The 25,524-nt window shown below is 46.5% G+C and overlaps 1 protein-coding gene across 1 annotated transcript; it reads right to left on the bottom strand.

The window, feature by feature from the left end:
* Positions 1 to 25,524, bottom strand: fyb1b (FYN binding protein 1 b; the record flags this gene model as incomplete). The annotated part of the gene is given in 17 exon segments (XM_080529546.1): positions 1 to 23; positions 276 to 307; positions 542 to 575; positions 789 to 951; positions 1,108 to 1,207; positions 2,743 to 2,815; positions 2,991 to 3,010; positions 3,224 to 3,356; positions 3,838 to 3,997; positions 4,309 to 4,435; positions 4,795 to 4,841; positions 5,972 to 5,974; positions 5,976 to 6,045; positions 11,313 to 11,436; positions 20,529 to 21,492; positions 24,942 to 25,077; positions 25,247 to 25,524. Coding segments are annotated over 17 exon segments (2,487 nt in total).

Here is a 25,524-nt window from a genome sequence, read left to right on the forward strand (position 1 = left end):
TCAGTCATTGTCATAGATGCAATCTGCAAACAAATAATAACAACGATAAGTGATAATAAGTGTTATATTCAACATCACCATTGTTGTATTACTAAAATAAGAAGGATATTGATCATACAGAGGTGATTTACTTGATCTGTAAACTAACTAAGTATGTTGTTAATATGGTACCATAAGAAAATATATAAAGAAATAAGAAATGTTTAAAATAACCTACTGTGTAAACTATGTTATTCAAATTATTTAAGATTATTGCATGTCAAATAACAACCTACCGTCACCAATGTCATCATAGATATCAGCATCTCTGTTAAAGCAAAACAGATGATTGATATCACTTTCACATGTTAGGCAATCTTTAGTTTGACATATTTATGTGTGTGTGTGTGTGTGTGTGTGTGTGTGTGTGTGTGTGTGTGTGTGTGTGAGTGTGTGTGTGTGTGTGTGTGTGTGTGTGTGTGTGTGTGTACATGTGTGTGTGACCGTGTACGTGTATGTGTATTTGTACATGCTTTTTTGTCTGTAGTTGTGTTGTACTCACTCAACGACAATGTGGCTGGTCAAGACGTAACCGACTAAAATAAACAGAGATGAGATCATTAAAGTTTTTCTCTGTCCTTTTAACTGTGTTCCACTTTATTTAGACAGGTAGACATTCATAGAGGGAGACAGGTGAAGAGAAGATACAGAGAGTTGGCAGCCATAACCACTGGACTCCATCACAGCCTAACAGAGTAAAGTTGTGCAGAATACCTGATGGGTTACACCAAAGACTGATTGTTACTCACACTTTCCCTCCTCATTCCTACAGATGAGTTTGTTATTGATAGCCTTAACGACGACATCCACTGTCTCCCCTGGTCGCAGCGGTAGATCTTTACTGCTCCACTTCTTATTGGCCAGAGAGGAGACAATGGTCACCTGATACAGGACCTGAATCTCCCCATCAAACTAAGGGCAGGAGAGGTCAAGATTGAGGATCAAACAATTGAGGATCAAACAATTGAGGGTCAAAAACATTGAGGTTGGCATTCAACCAATCGCAAATAACAGCAGTGTCAACTCCATCTGGGACACATGAAAGTCTGCAATTGATTAAAGCCTTACTTTGAACTTCTTTCTAAAATCCTTTTCTTCCTTCTCAAACTTCTTCATCTTCTTTGGATCAATTTCCTCAGCCTTACTCTTGGTCTTCAGTTGTGGGAAACTGAGGAAGGGAAATAAACCAGTTTTTGACAACAAGGTCTTAGCATTCTTTCTAAGGTTACCCTTTGATTGTTGAATTTAAATGCCAAAAAAAAAAAACAGTTTTCTTATATTTCATATAGGTATGACAAGAAAAGATTGTTAGGTGAGGTGAGACATTTAGAAAGCTTCAACAGAGGAAATCCCAAATGTCTATATGTTTGGATGATCTTTGAGGCATATTAAGCCGATGTGTAGTGAGCATTCTGGCACAACATGGCTGCCATTACCAAGTAGTGGCTGAGGTTACATGTTATAGAGCAAATAAATAATTTCTAATTTACTATTTACTTGGGTATTTACATGACTATTTATTATTATTATTATTATTATTATTATTATTATTATTATTATTATTATTATATAACCTGTTGAGAGGTGGGGGTGGAGGAAACCCAGACGAGACCACATCATCATAGATGTCCTCATCAATGACTTCAGCAGATTGGTCTATGATAACAAAGTTGGAGAAAAAAATACTTTTTAATTTATTGACATTTTTGAAATACAAATGTTTCAATATTCAACATACAATGCATCAACCATTCTTTTCTGCACTATGCACAAGCCATAATAATCATGGATGTACAGTTATTTACAAAATAAAAAGTTACCAGAGTGTCCTTCTGGAGTAAATTGGAAAGGTGGGGCAATTCTGAAAACAAGAAACATTTAATTAAAACACTACTCCATGTTATATCTCCATCACATATCAATGTTGTCACATGTTTATTATGTTTTGGGTTAGTTTAAAAAAATAAATCATCAAAAAACAACATAGAGACAACTCAACAAAATCATCACAGATTCTGTCAAAATGATAATCATGATAAATCAAATTAAACTTGATTTATTAATTGAGTGAATAAGCATGCATGCACATTTAAATGAATGTTGTTAAATTATTGAAGGACATGCAAATCTATTTGATTTCATGATCTGTAAAGTTGATTGCACCTCAGCACATGATTAAATGTTTTAGAGTGATTGAATTATCATGCATGAGGTATGCCAATCAAAACCCCTCATATACATTGAGCGTCAGGGGTTAGGGATCAGCGACAGAGGATGTGCCTGATCCATCTTACTAATGACTAAGGGAATTACTCAGTATTGCTGGCTTGGTTTTTTCTCCACTCGTCAAAGCCTTTAAAAATCCTGAGGAGGCCACGAGGTCTAGTGTCAGGTTTGGTATCCGGTGGGCTAGTAGAACTTCAAAACAGGGCCAAGGATGAAGAGCGCACACACACATACAAACTCTCTATTTCTCTATTTCTCTCTCTCTCACACACATACACACACACACACACACACACACGCACACACGCACACACACACACACACACACATGCACACACACACACACACACACACACACACACACACACACACACGCACGCACACACACACGTGATGTGACAGATGAATGATGTGCTTATGCCCAAAACATATACAAATCTTATATCATCACAGTACAGCAGTCGATTATATTCTCACCTGACATCGAAGCTCGGATCATCCAGATCATCATAGATATCTCCATCCTCTTCAGGAGGTGGTGGCAGGACCACTATGAGTGACAAACACATTTGTGACCATAATATTCAGTTACTTTTCTTTGTACTGTTATTACTGTAATTTGTTTAGAAATGTAATAATGATGCTTTCCATTAGTTCTCTCCTTAGCAGTTGCTGTTTAAATGACCTTCTCAGATGAAACAGACTTTACATTATTTGGAACATACCTCCTGGGCCCTTGATCACACTGGAATAAGGAGAAAATGAAGTTAATGGATCGCACCATGCCATGACACAATAAGACAATCAAAAGACATTGAAAGGAATTACTGGAATACATTAAGGAATAAAGATCCTTGAGTTGGCATTACTGCCAAGGCTCAACTCATATCCACAATGACATGTTGCCTTGAGTATTGATCAATAGTGTACAGTATGTTGGTTTTAAGGTCCCTTTTACCTGTGGAAGTCATCGTGACAGGCCACGTCATCGTACACTTCCGGCTCATGGTCCAACTGACTGGGTATGGACACTATCTGACGCTTCAGAGTGTCAAAGTCAGTCTCAACCGAGTCGGTCTTCACATAGCCATCTGAAAATACAGTACACACTCTTTCCAAAAAGGAACCTTTTTTGGTGTCATGTAGAACCCCTTTGGGTTACATGTAGAACCTTTTTGGGTTCCAATTAGAACACTCTGTGGAAAGGTGTCAACATGAAACCAAAGGGGTTCAACCATATGGCACCAAAAAGTGTTCCACTACAGGGACAAATAAAGAAGCCCTTTCTGGTACTAACAAGAACATTATAGGATAAAGGGGGATGGAAGGAGAAGAGGTTCAAGGGAAAAACAAGGCCAGGAAAAGGAGGAGGAGAAGAAGAGGGGGAGAGAGGAGGAAAAGAGGGGGAGGATGCAGTTGAGGAAGAGAAGGAGGGGGGAGAGAAGGAGAAGAAGGAGGAATACCAAAAAGGATGAGGATAGGGGGGATTTTTACAGGAGGAGGAGAAGAGGAAGAAGGAGGAGTAGGAAGAGCGAGAGGAGGAGCAAGAGGAGGAGGAGGAAGGGTCCTTACAAGAACCATCCTGTGACCTCCCCAGCCAGCGTCCCTCAGGGTTGTCCAGCACACGGATGATGTCGATAGACTCGCCCTGCTTCATCCCCAGGTCCGTTTTCCCACCTCTATAGTCCACCCGGGCCTTGACCTTGTGGATGACCAGCAGCGGGCCTGACAGCTGACACACAAGGGTAACATTTCAAAGGTCTTTCCTTGATTCCTAGTGTCCTTTCTACTCATTCTATTTTTTTCAAAACGCATTGAGGGGAGGAATCCCAGACCTTCTCCTTCAATACGTTTTGAAAAGGAGGCGAGGATAGAGCATGTGAGGAAGCAAGGAAATACTTTTGAGAGATGGACATGGACAAATAAACTCATGACAAAGCCTGGAAATGTGATACACATCCAAAGAACTCTAACCACGTGTAGCTCGGGGAGCCACTCAGTAGGTTTCTACACTACACTTGACCACACTCCACTTTTACTCACTTTGAATTTCTTTCTGGCCTCTTGTTCTTTTCTTTCACGTTCTTTCTGTTCTTTCTTCTCCACCTCCTGCCTTTTCTTCTCCTCCTTCTCTCGCTTCTTCTCTTGCTCCTTTGATTCTATTGGCCCCCTGATCAGTGAGAGAGTGGTGTCAGTAGTGTTAACATCCTCTAGAGGGCGATGTATATCTGAAACCTGCTCCACATTGCCGATGGTCCGGTTGTAATGTTGTCCCCTTCACGTGGCTCTAGGATCCAGCTTTCCTTGCCAGGAATTGTATGTCTTTCCAATCCAGTAGGTGGGAAAACATACAGTACATTTGACCCATGAACAGTATGTGAGGGCAACTTCACCCACCACCTTGGGTACAGTAACAGAAGCAGCTGACCAATTTGGTGATCCGATTGCAGTACTAAGCAACTGAGCATGTCCGATTGGTTCAGTTTATTTCTAGAAGCAGTTGAATAGAAACTGAGGAGAGTCTCTCACCATCTTTCATCCAGATCTTCATACATCTCGTCATCGCTCCCACTGTCCTATAGTACGACAAATACCACAAAAACCAGGACAATCGATCAATGTGGCCAGACTCTATGGTTGTATTTTGGACAATACATAGTAACAACAGATGCAAAGCATTAAAGCAGCTATCAGTGATTTCTGCTGGCAGGTTCACCAACAAAATGTCAACATTTGTTCTAACAAATAACACTAGATTTCTATAACATATTTGTTGTTCTCAATTCCCTGATCAAACAATTTGTTTACAAAATGTCCTATGTTAAAAACCTCATAAATACAGTAATATGTTCATATTTCTTTGGTTATGAAGAGCTACAACATTTGTTCTACTCTACTTTTACTACTTCAAGTAAAAATGACTTGTAGCTGCTTTAACATCTTTCTTTGAGGTTTGATAACATTCTGGCCAATTGAGACAATTGCTAAGTTTAAATAACTGATTTGAAAAAGTACACGTTACCTCTGTCCTCTGACTGGGATGTCCTGGAAGAGAATGACAGCATTAGATTTTAACATAGTTTACAAAAATAACTATCACTGAGTACTACATGCACGCTAATAATCCGATACTATCTGGAATGTAGCTATACTCAGTCATATAAACTGGTTCTGGCTTTGTTATCCTGATTAAGGTCTTAATAGAACATGTGGAATATCAAGATATTGGTAATTTGGACTATACATCTTATTCAGAATTCCCCTCTCAATAACAGTATTTCCCGACAGCATGTGTCATGCATCCTCTAGTGTCTGCACTCTGATCAGATCAGATGAAACATACTTTTAGATAAGAATACATTTTGGCTGCATTTGTGAATACCAAACCGGTTGGCATTGATGCCATTTTCGGAACAGATATCTAGCTTGTAGAGAAAACGTTACTTATTATTAGTAACAGTAAAGAGACGCATACTGGTGTATGCACCAATTGCATGTAAACATTTATTTTTGCTTATCGTGTAAACAGCTCATTTGAAATATTGTTTATTCAAAGTAATTGTGTGAAGCATACATACTCAATGATACAATATTCTATGCAAAAAGGTCAGGTCTATAGAATATTTTTTTTTATCTTTAATGATTTTATTTGCGACTATGACTAAACTGAGTTCATGTGTCTCTAGAAGAGGATCAAAGAGTTTACCTCCAGAGGGCAGAAGAGGAGGACAGTTCATCAAACCAACATCGTCGTAGTTTTCATCTACGTCAGGTTGGATTCTGGAGGCAATGACACACAGTCAATCAGCTGGTCAACACGACCAGTCACGTGAAAACACGGAAAACACACAAGATGGCTGGGCCAAAATTATTGTACTTTTAAGTGACTGTAACTAAAGGGGCATAACAAGGGGGCGGCAGTAGCCTAAAGCTTAGAGAGGCCGGCTAACCATCAGAAGGTTTCTGATTCGATCCCTGCCTCAGGAGGGAGCTGCATGTGCCCTTGAGCAAGGCACTTAACCCCAAATTGCTCCAGGGGCGCCGACTATGGCTGACCCTGTGCCTAGAGCAAAAAATACCAAATTCCAACAATTGACTGGCAAGTCAATTGCATGGCAAAAGAAAAAGCAATCTTCGAAGATGTGAAATAGAGCTCTTTCCTGTAGTCCTTGGGCCAAACCCCCAAATTGAACATTTCACTACCAAATTCTGGGCAAATCCTAGATGTGATTTTCTTATTCCTATACATCCCTAGATTATGTTTTGATATGATAGACCTTTTGGATTGGCAGCTTATTAGTAGTTATCACCTCGTAAAGGTACGGAGTGCTTTTTTCAAAAACGGAGTTTTGCCTAGAAAAGTCCCCTGCCATATATTGCTCCCCTTCGTATGATTCGCGCCTAGCTGTGGTGTGGTTGTGATAGAGACATGAGCCTTTTCATGTTCTTTATGCGCCTGAGTCTCCTAAACACGTAGAGACCAACCCCGAGTCGATCAGAGATTCCTACGATGAGCTATGGTAACTTTACCGCACCTACCCCCTACCGACGAATGCCTAATTTTTGCGGTTTTCCGGAGGTATTGTGCGGTAGGTGCGGTAAAGTTACCATAGCTCAGCGTAGGAAGCTTTGATCGACTCGGGGTTGGTCTCTACGTGTTCAGGAGACCCAGGCGCATAAAGCTAACCTGGCTCATGTCTCTATCACAAGCACAGCCCGAGCTATGCGCGACTGACGTGAAGGGGAGCAAAATATGGCAGGGGACTTGTGGACCCGAATGCAGGACACTGAGGCGGAGTCAGATGAAAGGTCAAACCCATGGATGGGTACATTTATTGTTTTCTGAATTTGTATGTTTAAATATACAAATGATACATTATCTACTTAAAATATGCGTTAATTTACATAGTTTTTCAGAATAAAAATCTAAAACAAAGTGCTTAAAACAAATAAAGTGTGTGTTTACCTCCTCAAATAAATTACCTTAGCCCCAGCCAGATCCATATTTAGAGGTAAGTTAGCAAGCTAGTTTAGAGTTAGTGGTAATGTATAGCTGGTTACTGGTTAGATAACGAAGCGACCTTGGGTTCCCTGAAAGGTGCTATATAAATGCAAGTTATTATTATTATTATTATTATTATTATTATTATTATAACAAGCTAGCTAGTTTTTTCTACCATAAATCATCTCCTGAAGCCACAACCATCTCCCACTACTGAGGCTACAGAGCAGCGATGTAACAGCTTCATTTACTTTTTCAGATCCAAGGTCAACAACATTCGCTCTCTGATGCCCAGCTCTTCCTCTCTGTCTCCCTCTGCTACCAACCCCTCGCCTGGGAGTTTGCCATCTCTCCCATGTTTCACAGAGGTTCAACAGAGCCACATTATGGAAATCCTTAGAGGAATGAAATCATGCACTTGCGCCCTGGACCCCATTCCCACTGCTCTGCTCAAGTCATACACCAACCTTGCCTTCCTGTCCAAGGTGCTAGTGAAGGAAGTTGCTTCCCAACTCCAGGATCACCTCAAACACAACAACCTGTTTGAAAGATTTCAGTCAGGCTTTCGCTCAGCCCACAGTACAGAAACGGCTATGCTAAGGGTGACGAATGAACTGCTAATGACATCCTCCTGGACCTGACAGCAGCATTTGACATGGTGGATCACACTATCCTCCTAGAGCGCCTCCACACCACCATTGGACTCTCAGACTCTGCACTGAAGTGGTTTCAGTCCTATCTCTCTGGCAGGACTGAATACGTCTCACTGGGAGGATGCAAGTCCAGACTTCTCCCTGTTACCTGTGGTGTTCCACAGGGGTCGGTTCTCGGCCCCATCCTCTTCATCACCTACATGCTCCCCCTCGGTCGTGTCATCACCAGATATGGGATGTCTTTCCATTGTTATGGTGATGACACACAGCTCTACATTAAAACTACCCCAAGCCCCTCTGCAGCCATGTCATGTCTCACCACCTGTCTTGAGGAGATAAAGGCATGGATGAACAACAACTTCCTTCAGTTAAACAGTAACAAATCCGAAGCTCGTCTTGTTGGCACCCCACACCAGGTTCAGTCTTCGCCCATATCACAGCTCACCTTCGAGGGTCAAGTCATCCTCTTCTCCTCCTCAGTTTCAAATCTGGGGGTTAGGTTTGACCCTCACCTGACCTTCAGTGACCATATAAAACACCTGTGCAAAACCTCCTTCTATCATCTCAGAAATATTTCCAAACTCCGTCCCACTCTAACCCTGTCAGATGCAGAGAACTTGTCCATGCCTTTGACTACTGCAATCCGCTCTTCATCGGGATTCCTGGCAAAAGCATACAGAAGCTGCCATATATCCAGAACAGGGCTGCCAGGATCCTGATGAGAGTCCACAAATACAAGCACATAACCCCTGTTCTACACTCACTACACTGGCTCCCTGTCTCATTCAGGGTTGACTACAAAGTCCTTCTTCTCACCCACAAATGCATCAACGGACACGCACCTCCCTATCTACAAGAACTCATCACTCCACAAACCTCCACCCGCACCCTCAGGTCTTCAAACAGTTTGCTCCTCCAGGTCCCCAATACCAGGCTCCGCACCATGGGGGACCGAGCCTTCTGTTCGGCTCCGCCGTGCCTGTGGAACAGCCTTCCTATAGCCAGCTAAGGGCAGTACAGAGCCTGTGCAACAGCCTTCCTAGCCAGCTAAGGGCAGTACAGAGCCTGTGGAACAGCCTTCCTAGCCAGCTAAGGGCAGTACAGAGCCTGTGGAACAGCCTTCCTAGCCAGCTAAAGGCAGTACAGAGCCTGTGCAACAGCCTTCCTAGCCAGCTAAGGGCAGTACAGAGCCTGTGGAACAGCCTTCCTAGCCAGCTATGGGCAGTACAGAGCCTGGACTCTTTTAAGACAGGCCTTTGACTGTTGAACTGTGTTCATTTTTGTGATTTATTTGGAGTTGTTTTACTATGTTTTTAACTTATTATGTTTTAGTTTTTTTTACTCTGTAGCACTCTGAGATTCTTTTGAATGAAAAGTGCAATACAAATAAAATGCATTATTATTATTTATAGTTAATAACACTTTAGTTAGCTAGCTAAACTAGCAAAGTAGCCTGTTGTGTACCCAGGCTTGAGACAGGGTTTTATATTGTAGTAATATTAATGTAACTTAATTTACATTAAATTTACAGAAGATTCCTTGTTTGTAGCCCCTCTAAGTTGTAATGAGATCTGCCCCAATTACTGCACCCTGACAATATTTTAGTTTAGAATAAGGTTGGTAATTTAATGTCAAACTAGATGTATTCCTCTATTTCAGAGACCCACATCATCAGCAGTAAGTGTAAGTCTAATGATGGATCCAACTTCAGGTGAATGCAGCAGCAACCTGCCAAGAAAGCGGCATGGACAGCATCATCCACTGCTCTGATGATGGACAGCATCATCCACTGCTCTGATCATGGACAGCATCATCCACTGCTCTGATGATGGACAGCATCATCCACTGCTCTGATCATGGACAGCATCATCCACTGCTCTGTCATGGACAGCATCATCCACTGCTCTGATCATGGACAGCATCATCCACTGCTCTGATCATGGACAGCATCATCCACTGCTCTGATCATGGACAGCATCATCCACTGCTCTGTCATGGACAGCATCATCCACTGCTCTGATCATGGACAGCATCACCCACTGCTCTGATCATGGACAGCATCACCCACTGCTCTGATCATGGACAGCATCATCCACTGCTCTGATGATGGACAGCATCATCCACTGCTCTGATGATGACTCCAACTCAAACCTGGTGTCACCCCAAAACCTGGACTTATGGAGAACTTTGTTGAGGGCGGCAGAAATCAGAAAACATCTCCCAATTTTGGACCACACCTACCACCGGACTCCATACACCTACAGCTTCCACTGCCTTGTGGGCTAAATAAATGTAACTGTTCATCTGCCTCCGCCTCAGTGTCCTGCATTCGGGTCCACTCCCGTACAGAACGTAGGCTAACACACATTTTAAATGACAGCAGTCCATACTTTAAGAGGGGATAAGGTATTAAACTACTAACAACAAGGTCCAACAAGGTCTATCACATCAAATAATAATCTAGGGATGTATAGTAATTAATTACTGTCTTTATCCAATCTGTGGTCCAAATGTTCTTTAAAGATATGCAAATTAACTCATATTTTAAGTAGATAATACATCATTTGCATATTTAAACAGAACATTTCTGAAAACTTGTAATACAAAAAAATATTGTCTCAATGTAAGTAATCAACTGGGGAAGTTTCATGGTGATATCTATTAGGTAAAATGTTTTACCCATCAAAAAGTCCCCGGCCATATTCTGCTCCCCTTCGCGTCAGTCGCGCATAGCTCGGGCTGTGCTTGTGATAGAGACATGAGCCAGATTAGCTTTATGCGCCTGGGTCTCCTGAACAAGTAGAGACCAACCCCGAGTCGATCAGAGCTTCCTACGCTGAGCTATGGTAACTTTCCCGCACCTACCGCACAATACCTCCGGAAAACCGCAAAAATTAGGCATTCGTCGGTAGGGGGTAGGTGCGGTAAAGTTACCATAGCTCATCGTAGGAATCATTGATCGAATCGGGGTTGGTCTCTACGTGTTTAGGAGACTCAGGCGCATAAAGAACATGAAAGGGCTCATGTCTCTATCACAATCACAGCACAGCTAGGCGCGAATCATGCGAAGGGGAGCAGGATATGGCAGGGGACTTTTCTAGGCAAAACTCCGGTTTTGAAAAAAGCACTCCGTACCTTTACGAGGTGATAACTACTAATAAGCTGCCAATCCAAAAGGTCTATCATATCAAAACATAATCTAGGGATGTATAGGAATAAGAAAATCACATCTAGGATTTGCCCAGAATTTGGTAGTGAAAAATGGTTTGGCCCAAGGACTACTGGCTCTATGCTCCGAAGCAAGAATCAGTTAATGTCTCTTTAGTGTGCGTGCATGGCATGTGTGTGCCTGTGTGTTCTGTTTGGGTCGTTGGAGCTTCCCAGTTACTCACATGGCTCCTGGAGGTCGCGGGGGGAGGCTGGGGGCCACAGGGTGAGAGGGCAGCGGTGGGGCGCCATGGTTACCAGGGTGAGAGGCAGGGGGAGGGGGGACACTGCCCTTCTTAAACCCAGGACCTTTAGAACAACAAATACACATGTCGGATGACTTTCTGATAATATGTTAGACCAGTGGTTCCCAAACTTTTTCAATCAGGCCCCCCTTGGGTAATTGGAAATATTTTCGAGCCCCCCCTAACCCGGTTCCCACCTAGATTGATATAATTAATTGTATAAAGTTGTAAAAACATTACATTTTCTCTTCTAATAATAACAAGACACATACAGTATATCCAACTATAGTTTTATATTTTATTATGGTTTGAAAAGGAACATAAGTGCTTGGCAAATGATCCTGTGCCACTGAAATATTCAACATATCAACATTAACTAATTTCTACTGCATCACTATTCTTACTCCTCACATTTCTATCACAATTACGATCAATGACTTGTGTGTGCTTGCTTTGCCTTGCAAATCTTCTCAAAGCGGGGTTGTTGTTTTGAGACTGCCACTCTCAGTTCATTCTCAATGTTCAACTTCGACCTGTATTTGCTTTTGATAGCAGCAACAGCAGAAAAGCCTATCTCACACAGGTACGATGTTGCAAAAGGCAGCAGTATTCCCACAGCTTTCTGTCCAATGAGAGGGTAGTCCTTCTCCACTCCAATCCAAAACCCAGCCAAAGTCGTGGATGTGAACTGCAGCCTCATGGTTGACTCTGAAGTCATGTCGATGTACTGTTCCTCTTCCGCAGTGCTGAACATGGCAAGTGGTGGTGCAACAAATGGATCTCTAATCCAGTCGTATTTGGCACTGTCATCCACAGAGAAGTATTTCTGGAAGCTTTGTTTCAGGGCTGAGATGTGCTCTCTCATACATGGAACCACTGTGCTCTGCAGCTCATTGGTCTCGATGAATGCCTTCAGATTCCCAAATGAGTCGATGTCCCCCTGTTCAAGTCTCCTGCCCCACATGTCCAGTTTCCGTGTGAAAGATTGTATCCTGTCTGCCAGATGTGGAAGGTGTGTGTTGTTGCCCTGCAACTGTAGATTCAATTCATTGAGCTTCTCAAACATGTCGCTTAGGTAGGCCAATTTCATGAGGAAGTCTTCATCATTAAACTTGCTGGCAAGTTCGTTCCCTTCCTCCTCCAAGTAGATTCGGATCTCATCTTTCAGCGATAGCACCCTGGACAGCACCTTTCCGCGAGAGAGCCAACGCGACTCGCTGTGAAATAGCACGGCTGTGTGCTCGGAGCCCATCTCCTCGCACAAAGCGGAAAAAAAGGGAGCTTTCAGTGGTCTTGTTTTTATGTAATTGACGGTGGTGATAACATGAGACAAAACGTCATTCAACTCTGGACTCAGCTGCTTTGACGCGAGTGCCTCCCTGTGTATTATGCAGTGAGTCCACACTGCTTTCGGTGCAACGCGCTTGATGAGCGTCTGCAGCCCTCCCCGTTTTCCTGCCATGGCCTGGGCACCGTCGGTGCATATCCCCACACAGTCCTCCCATTTCAGATCGGCTTCACTCAGGTATTTGTCTATGATTTTGAACAGTTCATCAGCTGTTGCTCTGTTTGGGACATAGTTGCAAAATAGCAAATCCTCGCTCAAACCCTCCGCATCAATGTATCTGACATACGCTATTAACAGACAGTCCTTGTTACTATCTGTGGCCTCGTCTACCTGGAGCGCAAAGCGTTGGTCTTTTATTTTCTCAACAAGCTGCTCTTTCATGTCTTCTGAGATGTCATTGATGCGTCTCGCAATAACTGTCACAGTTCCGCCCCCAGCTCCGCCCCCGGCTCATCAGCCATCTATCAGTGGCGCCAGGTGTGGCCGATTAAGACCGCGACTGGATCCTACTTAAGCCCTGCTCCTGCTTCCAGTCAACGCCAGATCGTAACCACTTGATGGTTGGTTCCTATGTTCGTTCCCTGTACTCAAGACTTATTCCGATACCTTAGCCTAACCCTGTTCTCCCTGTTCCCCGCTAAAGGATTCCCTGCCTGCCGACCTCCTGCCTGTCTGACTACCCGCCTACCTGCCTGACCCCCTGCCTGTCTGAGTACCTGCCTACCTGCCTGACCTCCTGCCTGTCTGAGTACCTGCCTACCTGCCTGATCCCCTGCCTGTCTGACTACCCGCCTACCTGCCTGACCCCCAGCCTGTCTGAGTACCTGCCTACCTGCCTGACCCCCAGCCTGTCTGACTACCTGCCTACCTACCTGACCCCCTGCCGGTCTGAGTACCTGTCTACCTGCCAGAACCCCTACCTGCACTACCTACCCCCAGCCGGATTCCCCTAACCCCAAACCCTATAATAAACTACTGTTATTACCATACTACCTGTTCTCCGTTGTCTGCTTCTGGGTTCCGCCTTCTGGTCGTGACAGTACGATCTGGCCTTGTCGAACCCAGCAGACATCGAGACAGTCCGGCAGATGGTGAACAACAACTACACCGTGTTGGAGAAACACGACTCCCTCCTACAGGAGATAGTGGGGAGGCTCCGTGACATGAGCACCACTCTGACCGGGTTCCAGGACACGGAAGCAGCCGCCGCTGCTAATACTACACCGACCACCCCCCAGCTCCTACCCGCTCCGGTGATCCGAGAGCCCCGGGTTCCCATGCCGGATCGCTACGACGGCAAACAGGGTTGCTGCCGTTCCTTCCTCCTACAGTGTGAGCTGGTGATGGAACAACAGCCCACGTCCTTCTCCACCGACCGGGGTCGGGTATGCCTGGTGATCGGTCTCCTCCGTGGGGCCGCTCTGGAGTGGGCATCGGCGCTGTGGGAGAGAGGGGACCCGCTCACTGCTTCCTATACAGCGTTCTCCGGCGAGATGAGGAGAATTTTCTATCACCCGGTCCGAGGACAGGACGCTTCCAAGCGCCTCCTCGCCCTCCGTCAAGACTCCCGGAGTGTCGCTGATTATGCGATTAATTTTCGCACCCTGGCAGCTGAGAGTGGGTGGAACGATGCAGCCCTCGTCGCGGCGTTCACCGGTGGACTCGCTGAGACCATCAAGGACGAGCTGGTTTCACATCCCGAGTCCTCCGACCTGGATGGATTAATCTCCCTGGCCATCAGAGTAGATAATCGGATCTCAGAACGGAGACGTGAACGCGGAAGTCGTCTTCCCGTTAGCGTCGCCAGCCGGCGTGCTCCATCTATTCCCAACCCGAGTAGCTATTCTCGTCCCTTTCAGCCCAACATCACTCCTAGAGGGGAGACGTCCTCGGATTCCGAACCGATGCAGCTTGGCCGGATGCGCCTCAGCCAGGAGGAGCGCCGCCGGCGTTTTGAAAACAACAGCTGCCTGTACTGTGGGGAGCCCGGTCATTACCTCTCCACCTGTCCTACTCGGCCGTTAAACCAGCAGGCTCGTCAGGAGAGGGGAGGACCCTAACGAGCCGATCTGCTATCTCTGCCGCTCCCCGCACCCGGACCCAGCTCAACGCCACGATCTCCGTTAAAGGTCAGTCCACTGTGTTCCCTGCTCTCATTGACTCTGGTGCTGATGGCAATTTTATGGATGTGTCTCTGGTAGAGCAGTTAGGTCTCTCCACCAGCTCCCTAGATGCACCCCTAGAGGCCATCGCATTGGACGGCAGGCTCCTCGCCAAGGTTACGGATAGGACGGAGCCTGTGTCAATGTTACTGTCCGGCAACCACCAGGAGGAGGTGAGTTTTTTCATCACATGCACTCCCCATGCTCCCATTGTTCTGGGTCACCCCTGGCTGGCTAGACATAACCCTAATATCAACTGGGCCCATGCCAGGGTAGATAGTTGGAGTCTCGAGTGTCATGCCACCTGCCTTCGGTCCGCTGTGTCAACCTCTGTTTCCTCCCAGGCACCCAGACCAGAGGTCCCTGACCTGTCTGCTATTCCGCCGGAGTATCGGGACCTCCAACAGGTGTTTTGCAAGCAGCCCTTTCCCTACCCCCTCATCGGCCCTATGATTGCGCCATTGAGTTACTGCCCGGAGCACCCCTTCCTAGCAGCCGCCTGTACAGCATCTCCAAACCCGAACGGGAGGCCATGGAGTGCTACATCAAGGACTCCCTGGCTGCTGGCCTTATCCGTCCCTCCTCCTCACCCGTGGGCGCTGGGTTCTTTTTTGTTGCTAAGAAGGACAAGACCCTGCGTCCCTGCATTGATTACCGCGGTCTGAATAATATTACCATCAAGAACTCTTACCCTTTACCCCTCATGAACTCTGCTTTCGACTCTCTCCAGGGAGCCACGGTGTTCACGAAGCTCGACCTCCGCAACGCCTACCACCTGGTTCGGATACGAGAGGGGGATGAGTGGAAGACAGGGTTCAACACTCCCTTAGGCCATTTCGAGTACCTGGTGATGCCTTTTGGCCTCACTAATGCCCCTGCGGTGTTTCAGGCCTTAGTGAACGATGTCCTCAGGGACATGATAGGCCTGTTTGTTTTCGTTTACCTTGATGACATTTTGATTTTTTCTAGGGACCCAGTCACCCATGTCCAGCATGTCCATCGGGTACTCCAGCGTCTCCTCGAGAACCGGCTGTTTGTCAAAAGGGAGAAGTGCGAGTTCCATGTCCCGTCGGTATCTTTCCTGGGTTACATCGTCGCTAATGGTCAGGTGAGGATGGACCCCGCTAAGGTGAGAGCAGTCCTGGAGTGGCCCGTCCCTGGTAACCGTAAGCAGCTCCAGCGATTCTTAGGGTTTGCAAATTTTTATAGGCGGTTCATCCGCAACTATAGCAGTGTCGCGGTTCCACTCACTGCTCTCACCTCCACTTCCTGCCAGTTCCGATGGACCCCCGAGGCCGAGAAGGCTTTCCTCGACCTCAAGAACCGCTTCACCTCAGCACCCATCCTCGTTCAGCCGGATCCCTCCAGGCAGTTCGTGGTGGAGGCGGATGCCTCGGACACCGGGGTGGGGGCTGTCCTCTCCCAACGCGCTACGGACGGTAAGGTCCATCCCTGCGCCTTCCTGTCCCACCGTCTCTCTCCGGCGGAGAGAAACTATGACGTGGGTAACCGTGAGTTGTTGGCCGTGAAGCTGGCGTTAGAGGAATGGAGGCATTGGCTGGAGGGCTCGGAACAACCCTTCCTCGTGTGGACTGACCACCGAAACCTGGAGTACATCCGCACGGCTAAACGGCTCAATTCCCGCCAGGCCAGATGGGCGCTGTTTTTTGGCCGTTTTAATTTTTCCCTCACTTTTAGGCCGGGATCCAAGAACGTGAAGCCCGATGCCCTGTCCCGCCTTTACGACAAGGAGAGTGAGACCAGCTCAGTGCCAGACACCATCATGCCGGTCACCTGCGTGGTCGCGGCCGTCACCTGGGAAATTGAGGAGGCGGTCAGGACCGCTCAGCGGGCTCAGCCCGACCCGGGAAACGGTCCTCCTGGTCGCCTATTCGTCCCTGACACCGTGAGATCCCGGGTGCTACTATGGGCTCACGCCTCCACCCTCACCTGCCACCCTGGGGTGACGAGGACCCTGGCGTTCCTCCGCCGGCGCTTTTGGTGGCCAACCATGCCTGAGGACACCAAGGCCTTTGTGCTGGCCTGTTCTGTATGTGCCCGGAATAAATCGTCTAACCAACCCAGTTCGGGCCTACTGCGTCCTCTACCCATTCCCCGTCGCCCCTGGTCCCATGTGGCCCTGGATTTCGTTTCGGGTCTGCCCATGTCTGACGGCATGACTGTGATTTTGACTGTGGTCGACCGCTTTAGCAAATTCGCCCACTTTTTGCCCCTGCCCAAGCTTCCTTCCGCCAGGGAGACGGCGGATCTGTTGGTGAGAGAGGTGTTCCGGCCCCACGGCCTACCCACTGACGTGGTGTCTGATCGGGGACCACAGTTCACCTCGGCGGTCTGGAAGGCTTTCTGCTCCGGCCTCGGGGCATCCATCAGCCTGACCTCAGGGTTCCATCCCCAGACCAACGGTCAGGCGGAGAGGGCCAACCAGAAGCTGGAGTCCACCCTGCGCTGCTTGGTGTCTGCCAACCCTACTACCTGGGCAACCCAGTTACCGTGGGTGGAGTACGCCCACAACACCCTGGCTACCTCGGCCACAGGTATGTCACCCTTCCAGTGCCTTTACGGCTATCAGCCTCCCCTGTTCCCTTCCCAGGAGGAGGAGATCCTGGTCCCGTCCGTCCAGGCTCACCTCCGCCGCTGCCATAGGACCTGGCATCGGGCCCGTGCCACCCTTCTTCGGGCATCGGATCGTTACCAACGACAGGCCAACCGTCGGCGCATCCCTGCTCCCAATTATGCCCCTGGGGACAAGGTATGGCTATCCACTAAGTACCTACCACTAAGGACTGAATCCAGGAAATTGTCCCAGAGGTTCATTGGTCCCTTCACCATTGAGCGGGTGATCAACCCCATGGTCATGCGTCTCAAGCTTCCCCGTACCCTCCGTGTCCATCCCTCCTTCCATGTTTCCCTCCTCAAACCTGTGTCCTCCAGTCCCCTGTCTCCTCCAGTTCCCGACCCACCCCCCCCCAGGATGATTGATGACCTCCCTGCCTACACCGTCCACCGCCTCTTGGATTCTCGTAGCCGTGGTCGAGGGTTCCAGTACCTGGTGGACTGGGAGGGCTATGGTCCTGAGGAGAGGTGCTGGGTCCCTCGGCGACAGATCCTCGACCCTACACTCGTTCAGGACTTCCACCGCCGACACCCCGGCAAGCCTGGCGGTCCGCCCAGAGGCGTCCATCGGAGGGGGGATACTGTCACAGTTCCGCCCCCAGCTCCGCCCCCGGCTCATCAGCCATCTATCAGTGGCGCCAGGTGTGGCCGATTAAGACCGCGACTGGATCCTACTTAAGCCCTGCTCCTGCTTCCAGTCAACGCCAGATCGTAACCACTTGATGGTTGGTTCCTATGTTCGTTCCCTGTACTCAAGACTTATTCCGATACCTTAGCCTAACCCTGTTCTCCCTGTTCCCCGCTAAAGGATTCCCTGCCTGCCGACCTCCTGCCTGTCTGACTACCCGCCTACCTGCCTGACCCCCTGCCTGTCTGAGTACCTGCCTACCTGCCTGACCTCCTGCCTGTCTGAGTACCTGCCTACCTGCCTGATCCCCTGCCTGTCTGACTACCCGCCTACCTGCCTGACCCCCAGTCTGTCTGAGTACCTGCCTACCTGCCTGACCCCCAGCCTGTCTGACTACCTGCCTACCTACCTGACCCCCTGCCGGTCTGAGTACCTGTCTACCTGCCAGAACCCCTACCTGCACTACCTACCCCCAGCCGGATTCCCCTAACCCCAAACCCTATAATAAACTACTGTTATTACCATACTACCTGTTCTCCGTTGTCTGCTTCTGGGTTCCGCCTTCTGGTCGTGACAATAGTGTTGTTTGACAGGGGGATAGCTTTGAGTTTTGGGGCTGTTGCCTCGTCTATCATATGTGAAACCATATCTATTGCAGCAGGGAGTATTAACTCCTCAGCGATGGTGTGTGGTTTTTTAGACTGGGCGATACGATATGCCACTTTGTAGGAGGCAAGTTGAGCATTAGACGTAACAGATGCTGTTTTAACGAAACGGCTCTGCTGACCACGGTATTCTTGGAGTTTTCTCTTGAAGAAATCGAGGGGCTTCTTCACATCAGTCGGGTGTGTGGTCTCCAAGTGACGTTTCAACTTGCTAGGCTTCATGCTTTCTGCCGCTAAAGTTTTGAGACAGAGGACACACAGTGGTCGTTCCTCTGCACCGACCACATTAGACGTGAAGCCCAGGGAGAGGTATGTATCGTCATACTTTCTTGACTTTGGCTTTGGGACGTTTGTCATGGGCTCCTTCGCTTTTCGTTTAGCTTCTGGCTCTTTCATAAACTTATCCATTGTTGTTGTTGCTGCTAGATAGCTGGAGGAGGGAGTGCGCGCGTCAATGACGTGAATGGAGCGCGCGTCAATGACGTGAATGGAGCCCCCCTCGCTGCCTCTTTGTTACAGTTTATGGCCTGCGCTCCATTCAGGTTCTCATTTTTATCATCCAACGCCCACAACACCCCTGATGGTAACCTTAAGCAAGCAGTGTTTGTTTACAGCTCTTGTGTGTGCATTTTTTTCCCCTCCCATTATTTCTGCGCCCCCCCTGCAGTACCCCCGCGCCCCACTAGGGGATCGCGACCCACAGTTTGGGAAACGCTGCAAGACCATAGGCGTACAGTAGGTTCCACTAGGACATGTCACCCCCACATCCTAAAATTCCCAACCCCTTTTATCTGAGATCATATATTTGCTATCACTGACTGCCATTCTGGATGTCTATATCATTGCCACCTCAGTCTTCTACACCAGTAACAACTCGTCTGCTACGTCAGTCTGCCACAGCAGCACAACAGCTCAAGGCACATAGCCACCAGGGGGAGAGTGGGCTTCACATTGGATTTCTGTCCCATCTGCTAATTTACTGTAATGAAAACCATGCTGACAACGATCTCTGGCCAAAACCACATTCACATATGGGTCCAAAATTAAAACCTTTCACTTGAATGTGTCTCTGTTTCAAGAGGAACTTCCCATTTAGGGGGCAACATCAGCTGTAAAAGGAGGAAGAAAAAATAGAAACTTGTGGAGGAAGAAGTGAATAGAGGAAGCAAGTATGTTTGTGTCTTTGGTGTTGCATTTGTATTTGAGCAGTGCATTATTAGTACCTGTAACTTCAATTAACTTACTGTGTATGTAACAGAGCCAAATAGGACACATGCATGGTAAAGACACATACATTTAGGTAAGAGGGGGGTGGGGAGGGGGGGATGTGCATGTGTACCATCCGTCTCTGGGAGCTCAGATCAGGAGGCCTCAAAGCCACAGAAACAATCGTGCCCCGAGGACTAGCCTGCTGCAAACTGGTGTGTGTGCAGCAATGGGGGGATGTTAGAAAAGCACAGAGCCCACTTTTGGTCCACTTTGGGCAGCTAATACAGTAGCATGTGATTTTCTTGGTTAAAAGGGTTAGTGTGTGTGTCTCAGTTGGATGTATTTCACAAGTCACCATTGTCAGTCTGAATTACAGTATCCTTATATTACTACTATTACATTTTAAAAATTCTTACATTTGAATCCTCCTCAGTAAATCACACACACAGTACCTTATGACTAAGCAGTTGAAATGACATTTCTCTCTATCCTTAGAGAGAAAACACTTACCATCAGTGCAAGTGACCTCTGTGCCCTTGTTGAACTTGTCCAGGTTCACCCTGGGCGGGCGGTTGGGTTTGGCAGGGGCACTGCCCAAGGCAAATATATTGGGCAGAGGGTTCCTCCTCGGTGCAGAGGGGTCAACCTGAGGGGCAGGGCATAGGGGCTTCTTCACAAAGCTGGGTTTCTTAGTGGCTGGAGGTTTGGGGACAGGAGAGTTGCTGGAGCTCAGGGGGGGACTGACTATCTCTTTGCCCCTGTCCTCTGATAGGACGTCTCCTCTGTCCTTATTGAAAGTGTTCTGAGCAGTCCTGAAGTTGGTGGGGGGTTTGGGGGCGGGGCCTGGGAAAGGTCTGACTTTCGAATCAGTGGCCCCACCTTCTTCTGGTTGTTGCCACATCTTTGTGATGATGGGTTTCTGGAGAAGGGGTATTTTCGGTGGGATGGCGTTGGAGGTACCCCCGCTGTCCTCAGGTTTTGGGCTGTCTTTAAGCCAGTGGGGTTTGGCCATGGCTGGGGAAGGTTTGAGAAAAGGGGGTTTGGCATCGGGTAGGGTGGAGCTCAGGGAGGGCTTCTGGAGAGGGGGTTTGGGGATCGGGTTTTTGGACTCTGGGTCCTGAGACGACTCAGGGGGTTTAGGTTTGAAGGTGAACTGTTTCACAAAGGGGGGTTTGGTGTCCTCCTGGGCACCTCCAAACATACTGGCCAGTGCTTTGGTTTTCGGGGACTCTCTCACCTCAGGGGCGCTCTTGGTGGAGACAGTGCTTTTGAGGAAGTTGGGTTTGGGGGTGGTGGAGGCCGCACTGCCTGACAGGCTGGTCTCCAGGATGGGCTTCTTTGGCGCGATAGGCGGTCCTGAGGACAAGGTGGGGTGCACAGCTGCTTTGGGACGTCCTGAGGAAACACCCTCAATGGTGTTACCCTCAGTGTTGAAGCGAGCCATGATGGTCTTCACATCGGCCTTGTTGTTCTGCTGGCAAGGAATAGACACAGGTACAGTAAATAATCCAATAGTATCCAAAAATATGCTTTCATTTGTATTTTTCCAACTCTCAATTCTGTCATTCACATCTTGTTCAAACAGGCTGCAGTATTGGTGTAAATGGGATCAATGCATGTGGATGATACAGTTCCTGTTTTGTTAGTGTACACCCTGGTAGGTTGGTTAATAACCTGAACCAGATTACAGGCACTGGTTATAGTAAGAATAGTATTTTTAATAGGACAGCTTGATGTGAAAATGTATGTTTAGGTCTCCCAGGACATAGATTTCATTGCATGCTCGATCAAACATTTCACACAGATTAATAATATAATTATATAATAATTTATAATATAATTAACTATAACAGCATCCCAGCAATATGCTGTAGGTTTGAGGTGGGGTAAGTGAACCCGTAACCATAGCATTTCAACCTCACACAACATTAGATCCCTTCATAGTTTTTCTTCTGAGTTTAACAGGGATGTGGCTCTGAATGTGCATTGAATGAATGAATGGTCTTTATTGTCATTGATATAGTACAGGTACCAAACAACGAAATTTGGGAGGGGGGGCTCCCCTGGTGCTAGGAAAGAAAAAAAACAACAAAAACAACAACTCCTCCCCCATATATATCCCAGTCCTTTCTATAAATGCTGTATCCCTGTATCTCCACTGTAACATCATGAAATGTATTGTCCAAATGTATTGCCAGAAATGGCTAGAAAGTGAATTTTGTCAGATCTTAACAAGTTATCTATATCCTGAACTTTATTATACTTTTTAAAAATGTATTTCTTCAAGATTATTGTGTACCCATATGCTTTTATGTATGTTATGTGTTTTGTTAAACTAACTAACTATCCACTAACCCAGGCCCTTACCCTAACCCTGACACTGAGTGACAACATAAAGTGCCCTGTGTAAGTAATGGGACAGTGAAGCATTTTCTCTTCTTTTAGCTCTACACTGCAGAAGTTTGGATTTTAAATCACTATGAGGTTAAAGAGATCACCAGAGAAGATACCCGGCATCTGGTGGGTTCAATGGGTTGCAGACTTCAGGCATTGCATGCAAAAGATTGTCGATTGTTGAATACTAAACATGAGTTCTTATTTTGGACATTTGATAAATCTGTCCCATTACTTTTGGGTAACCTGAAAAAAGGGGGATAATGCATAAAAAGTGCTGTAATTTCAGGATGATGACACCAATAAATACCATCAAATAAAAGCTGAGAATCTTTACTTTCACCTCATAGTAATTGTTTGATTTCAAATCCAAATTTGGAGTGTAGAGCCGAAAAGGCTTTATGGCCAAAGGTTACACACAATGAGAATATGCTATCTAGTAAGACAAAAATGTCATGTTATCCATATTGCCTTTAAACTACTGGTTACTATCATAGTGTACACTCTGGGAGAAAGAAAACAGGAGGTTGCAGCAGCTGTTTCAAAACAGACATTTGGAAACTGCTCAACACAGTTTCTCTCTCAGAATTTACACGACCCTCTATTGCCTACCAATAATCAATCACAGCATTGCAGAGGAAATGCATCAACAAAGCTATATCTCACTAAATAAAACAGGAAGTGGGGAAGTTGTGTAATTTCACACTTTACACTTGCTTTCATACACAATAATACACATATGATATAAGCAATAACGATGTTGGATAAATAAGTGACTTCGAATGGATGGTAGTAAGAAAAGTACTTTTTTAAGAATAATTGAACCACAAATGTTTTGGTGCTGTATGATGGTGTTTATATGGTGTTTGACCCCCAAAATTGCCAAATAGAGTTGTTATACAGGCACAAGCCCCAATAGACTTGTTTAGGTGCTAGTTAGTGTGTGGTGTGATTTCGATCATGTCAAGTCACCCTTGAAGCTGATGTGGCAATACAATCACCTGTCTATCTAATTATTAGTCACCTCAGCTGAAAGGGTTAAAACTTTTGTGACCATAATTTGTTGTTGTAGCAAAATAATGGTTGGCTTGTATTTCCTTCGCTCAGATGCAAATACTTCTCTGGGACACACAAAGATGTTTATGTGATGTGTGAGGGTTCCGGTACACACCTGTGACAGGGGTGAGAGGTTTTGAATATCTGTTATAAACTGCAGTAAAAGGCTGTGCCTCCTAATGTTGATGAATGTATGCTGGAGGACTCACAAGTGGACGTTGGCTACACCCCAGTTTAATGAGGGTTGTTTGAATGGAGACAGACCAACCTATCATGAGGAAGTATAGATAAGCCAAGAGGACAGACATTCCTATTCTACAAGGCTGATGGGAGGGAGGGGAGTTGGGACAACCTGTTCTATGAACTTATGGAGGATGAACAGAGAAGAGAATGGAGGGGCAGAATTGTCAATAGGATGTGGCGTCAATTCACCTTGATCAGACAACCTTAATATAGCCTATATCTCACTGACCATTAATGACTAATGTCTACCTTTCCCATGATCAACATTCTTTAAAGTTCATGGCCAAATCATTGCAAAGTAACTTAGTAAATACAGTGGAGCTCTCTGGCTGATGCCTCTAATCTCTACAGAGGACGACAAAATAACAAAAAAGGACAGACACAGTGACATACTGTAAGTAAAATCTAAACATTAGAAGACAAACAACAGACAATCATGACACAATGACATACATGTTGGTATGGCTAGGTAGTTGAAGATGATGACTTGGTTCTTTGACAGGTTCTCTGACAGGTTCCTTTTAGGTGAATTAGAGCTAGCTTCTCATTTAAAATCAGTTAGCACTTAGTGACAATGGCTGGATAAGCACAACCAAAGTGTGGATTGAAGTCTGTCCATGTCCATCGACTCATTTGAGGGTAAGGAACCAAATATGATTTTGTTATTTGGGTGAACTATCACTATCACTATCACTAACCTGTTGACCTCACTAGCACTAGTACAATATTACTAACAAAACATTACCTACCTAATGTGTGATGCACACAGCTACAGTGGAGCAACAGTGGAGCAGTGTGCCAAACGCATCCATACTGACACAATGGCGCAACCTGTGTTAAAGGTTGGTAAATCAGTGTTTAGTGTTCTCTCCACCTTAGTGAGCATAGTGAGCACCAGAGTTAGCAGGAATTTAATCTGGCATAGCCATACCTCTAAATCACGTTGTTCTCACGCCTCCTTTGGAGGTCTGGAGAAATTGTTATTCACTGATTCGGTTTGAATAATAATAATAATAATAATAATAATAATAATAATAATAATAAAAAATAATAATAATAATAATAATAATAATAATAATAATAACAACAATAATAATAATAACAGCTTAAATGTATATAGCGCCTTTCAGGGGACCCAAGGTCGCTTTACAGAAATACAAGAAACAACAAAAAACAGTCAAACATACAGTCAGACAAACAAAAACAACAACTAAACTAGAGGCCAAAGACCTTGGCAAACAGGTGGGATTTGAGCCCTGTTTTAAAGGCGTCCAGGGTAGGGACGTTGCGGATCACTGCAGGGAAAGAGTTCCAGAGAGTGGGGGCTGCCACACTGAAAGCTCTGTCCCCGAAGGTGGGCAGGTTACTGCGGGGGGTGACAAGCAGACCCAAGTATGATGACCGCAGGTTTCGGGGAGGGGCATGTTGCCAGATAGGTACTGGGGGGCGCGGGGATGGAGGGACTTGTAGGTGAGGAGGATTTTGTAGATAATGCAGGACTTGACTGGAAGCCAGTGGGTGAGTTTTGCACATACTGGAGCCTGTCCAGGGTTTTGTTGGATACCCTGAACAGTACACCATTGCAGTAGTCCAAGCGGGAGATGACAAACGCATGGACCAGGGTTTCAGCAACATAGTCCGAGAGTGGATAGGCGGATTTGGTGATGGGCTTGATGTGAGATTGGAAGGAGAGGGTGGAGTCAAGGATAACACCCAGGTTGCGGACATCGGGAGATGGGGAGATGGAGCAGCCGTCAACCTGGAGGATGAAGTCTCCAACCTTCCGGAGCAGCACCCTGGATGCCACAACCAT

The sequence above is a fragment of the Nansenia antarctica genome, assembly GCF_963989245.1.
Source record: "Nansenia antarctica genome assembly, chromosome: 4".
NCBI lineage: Eukaryota > Metazoa > Chordata > Actinopteri > Argentiniformes > Microstomatidae > Nansenia > Nansenia antarctica.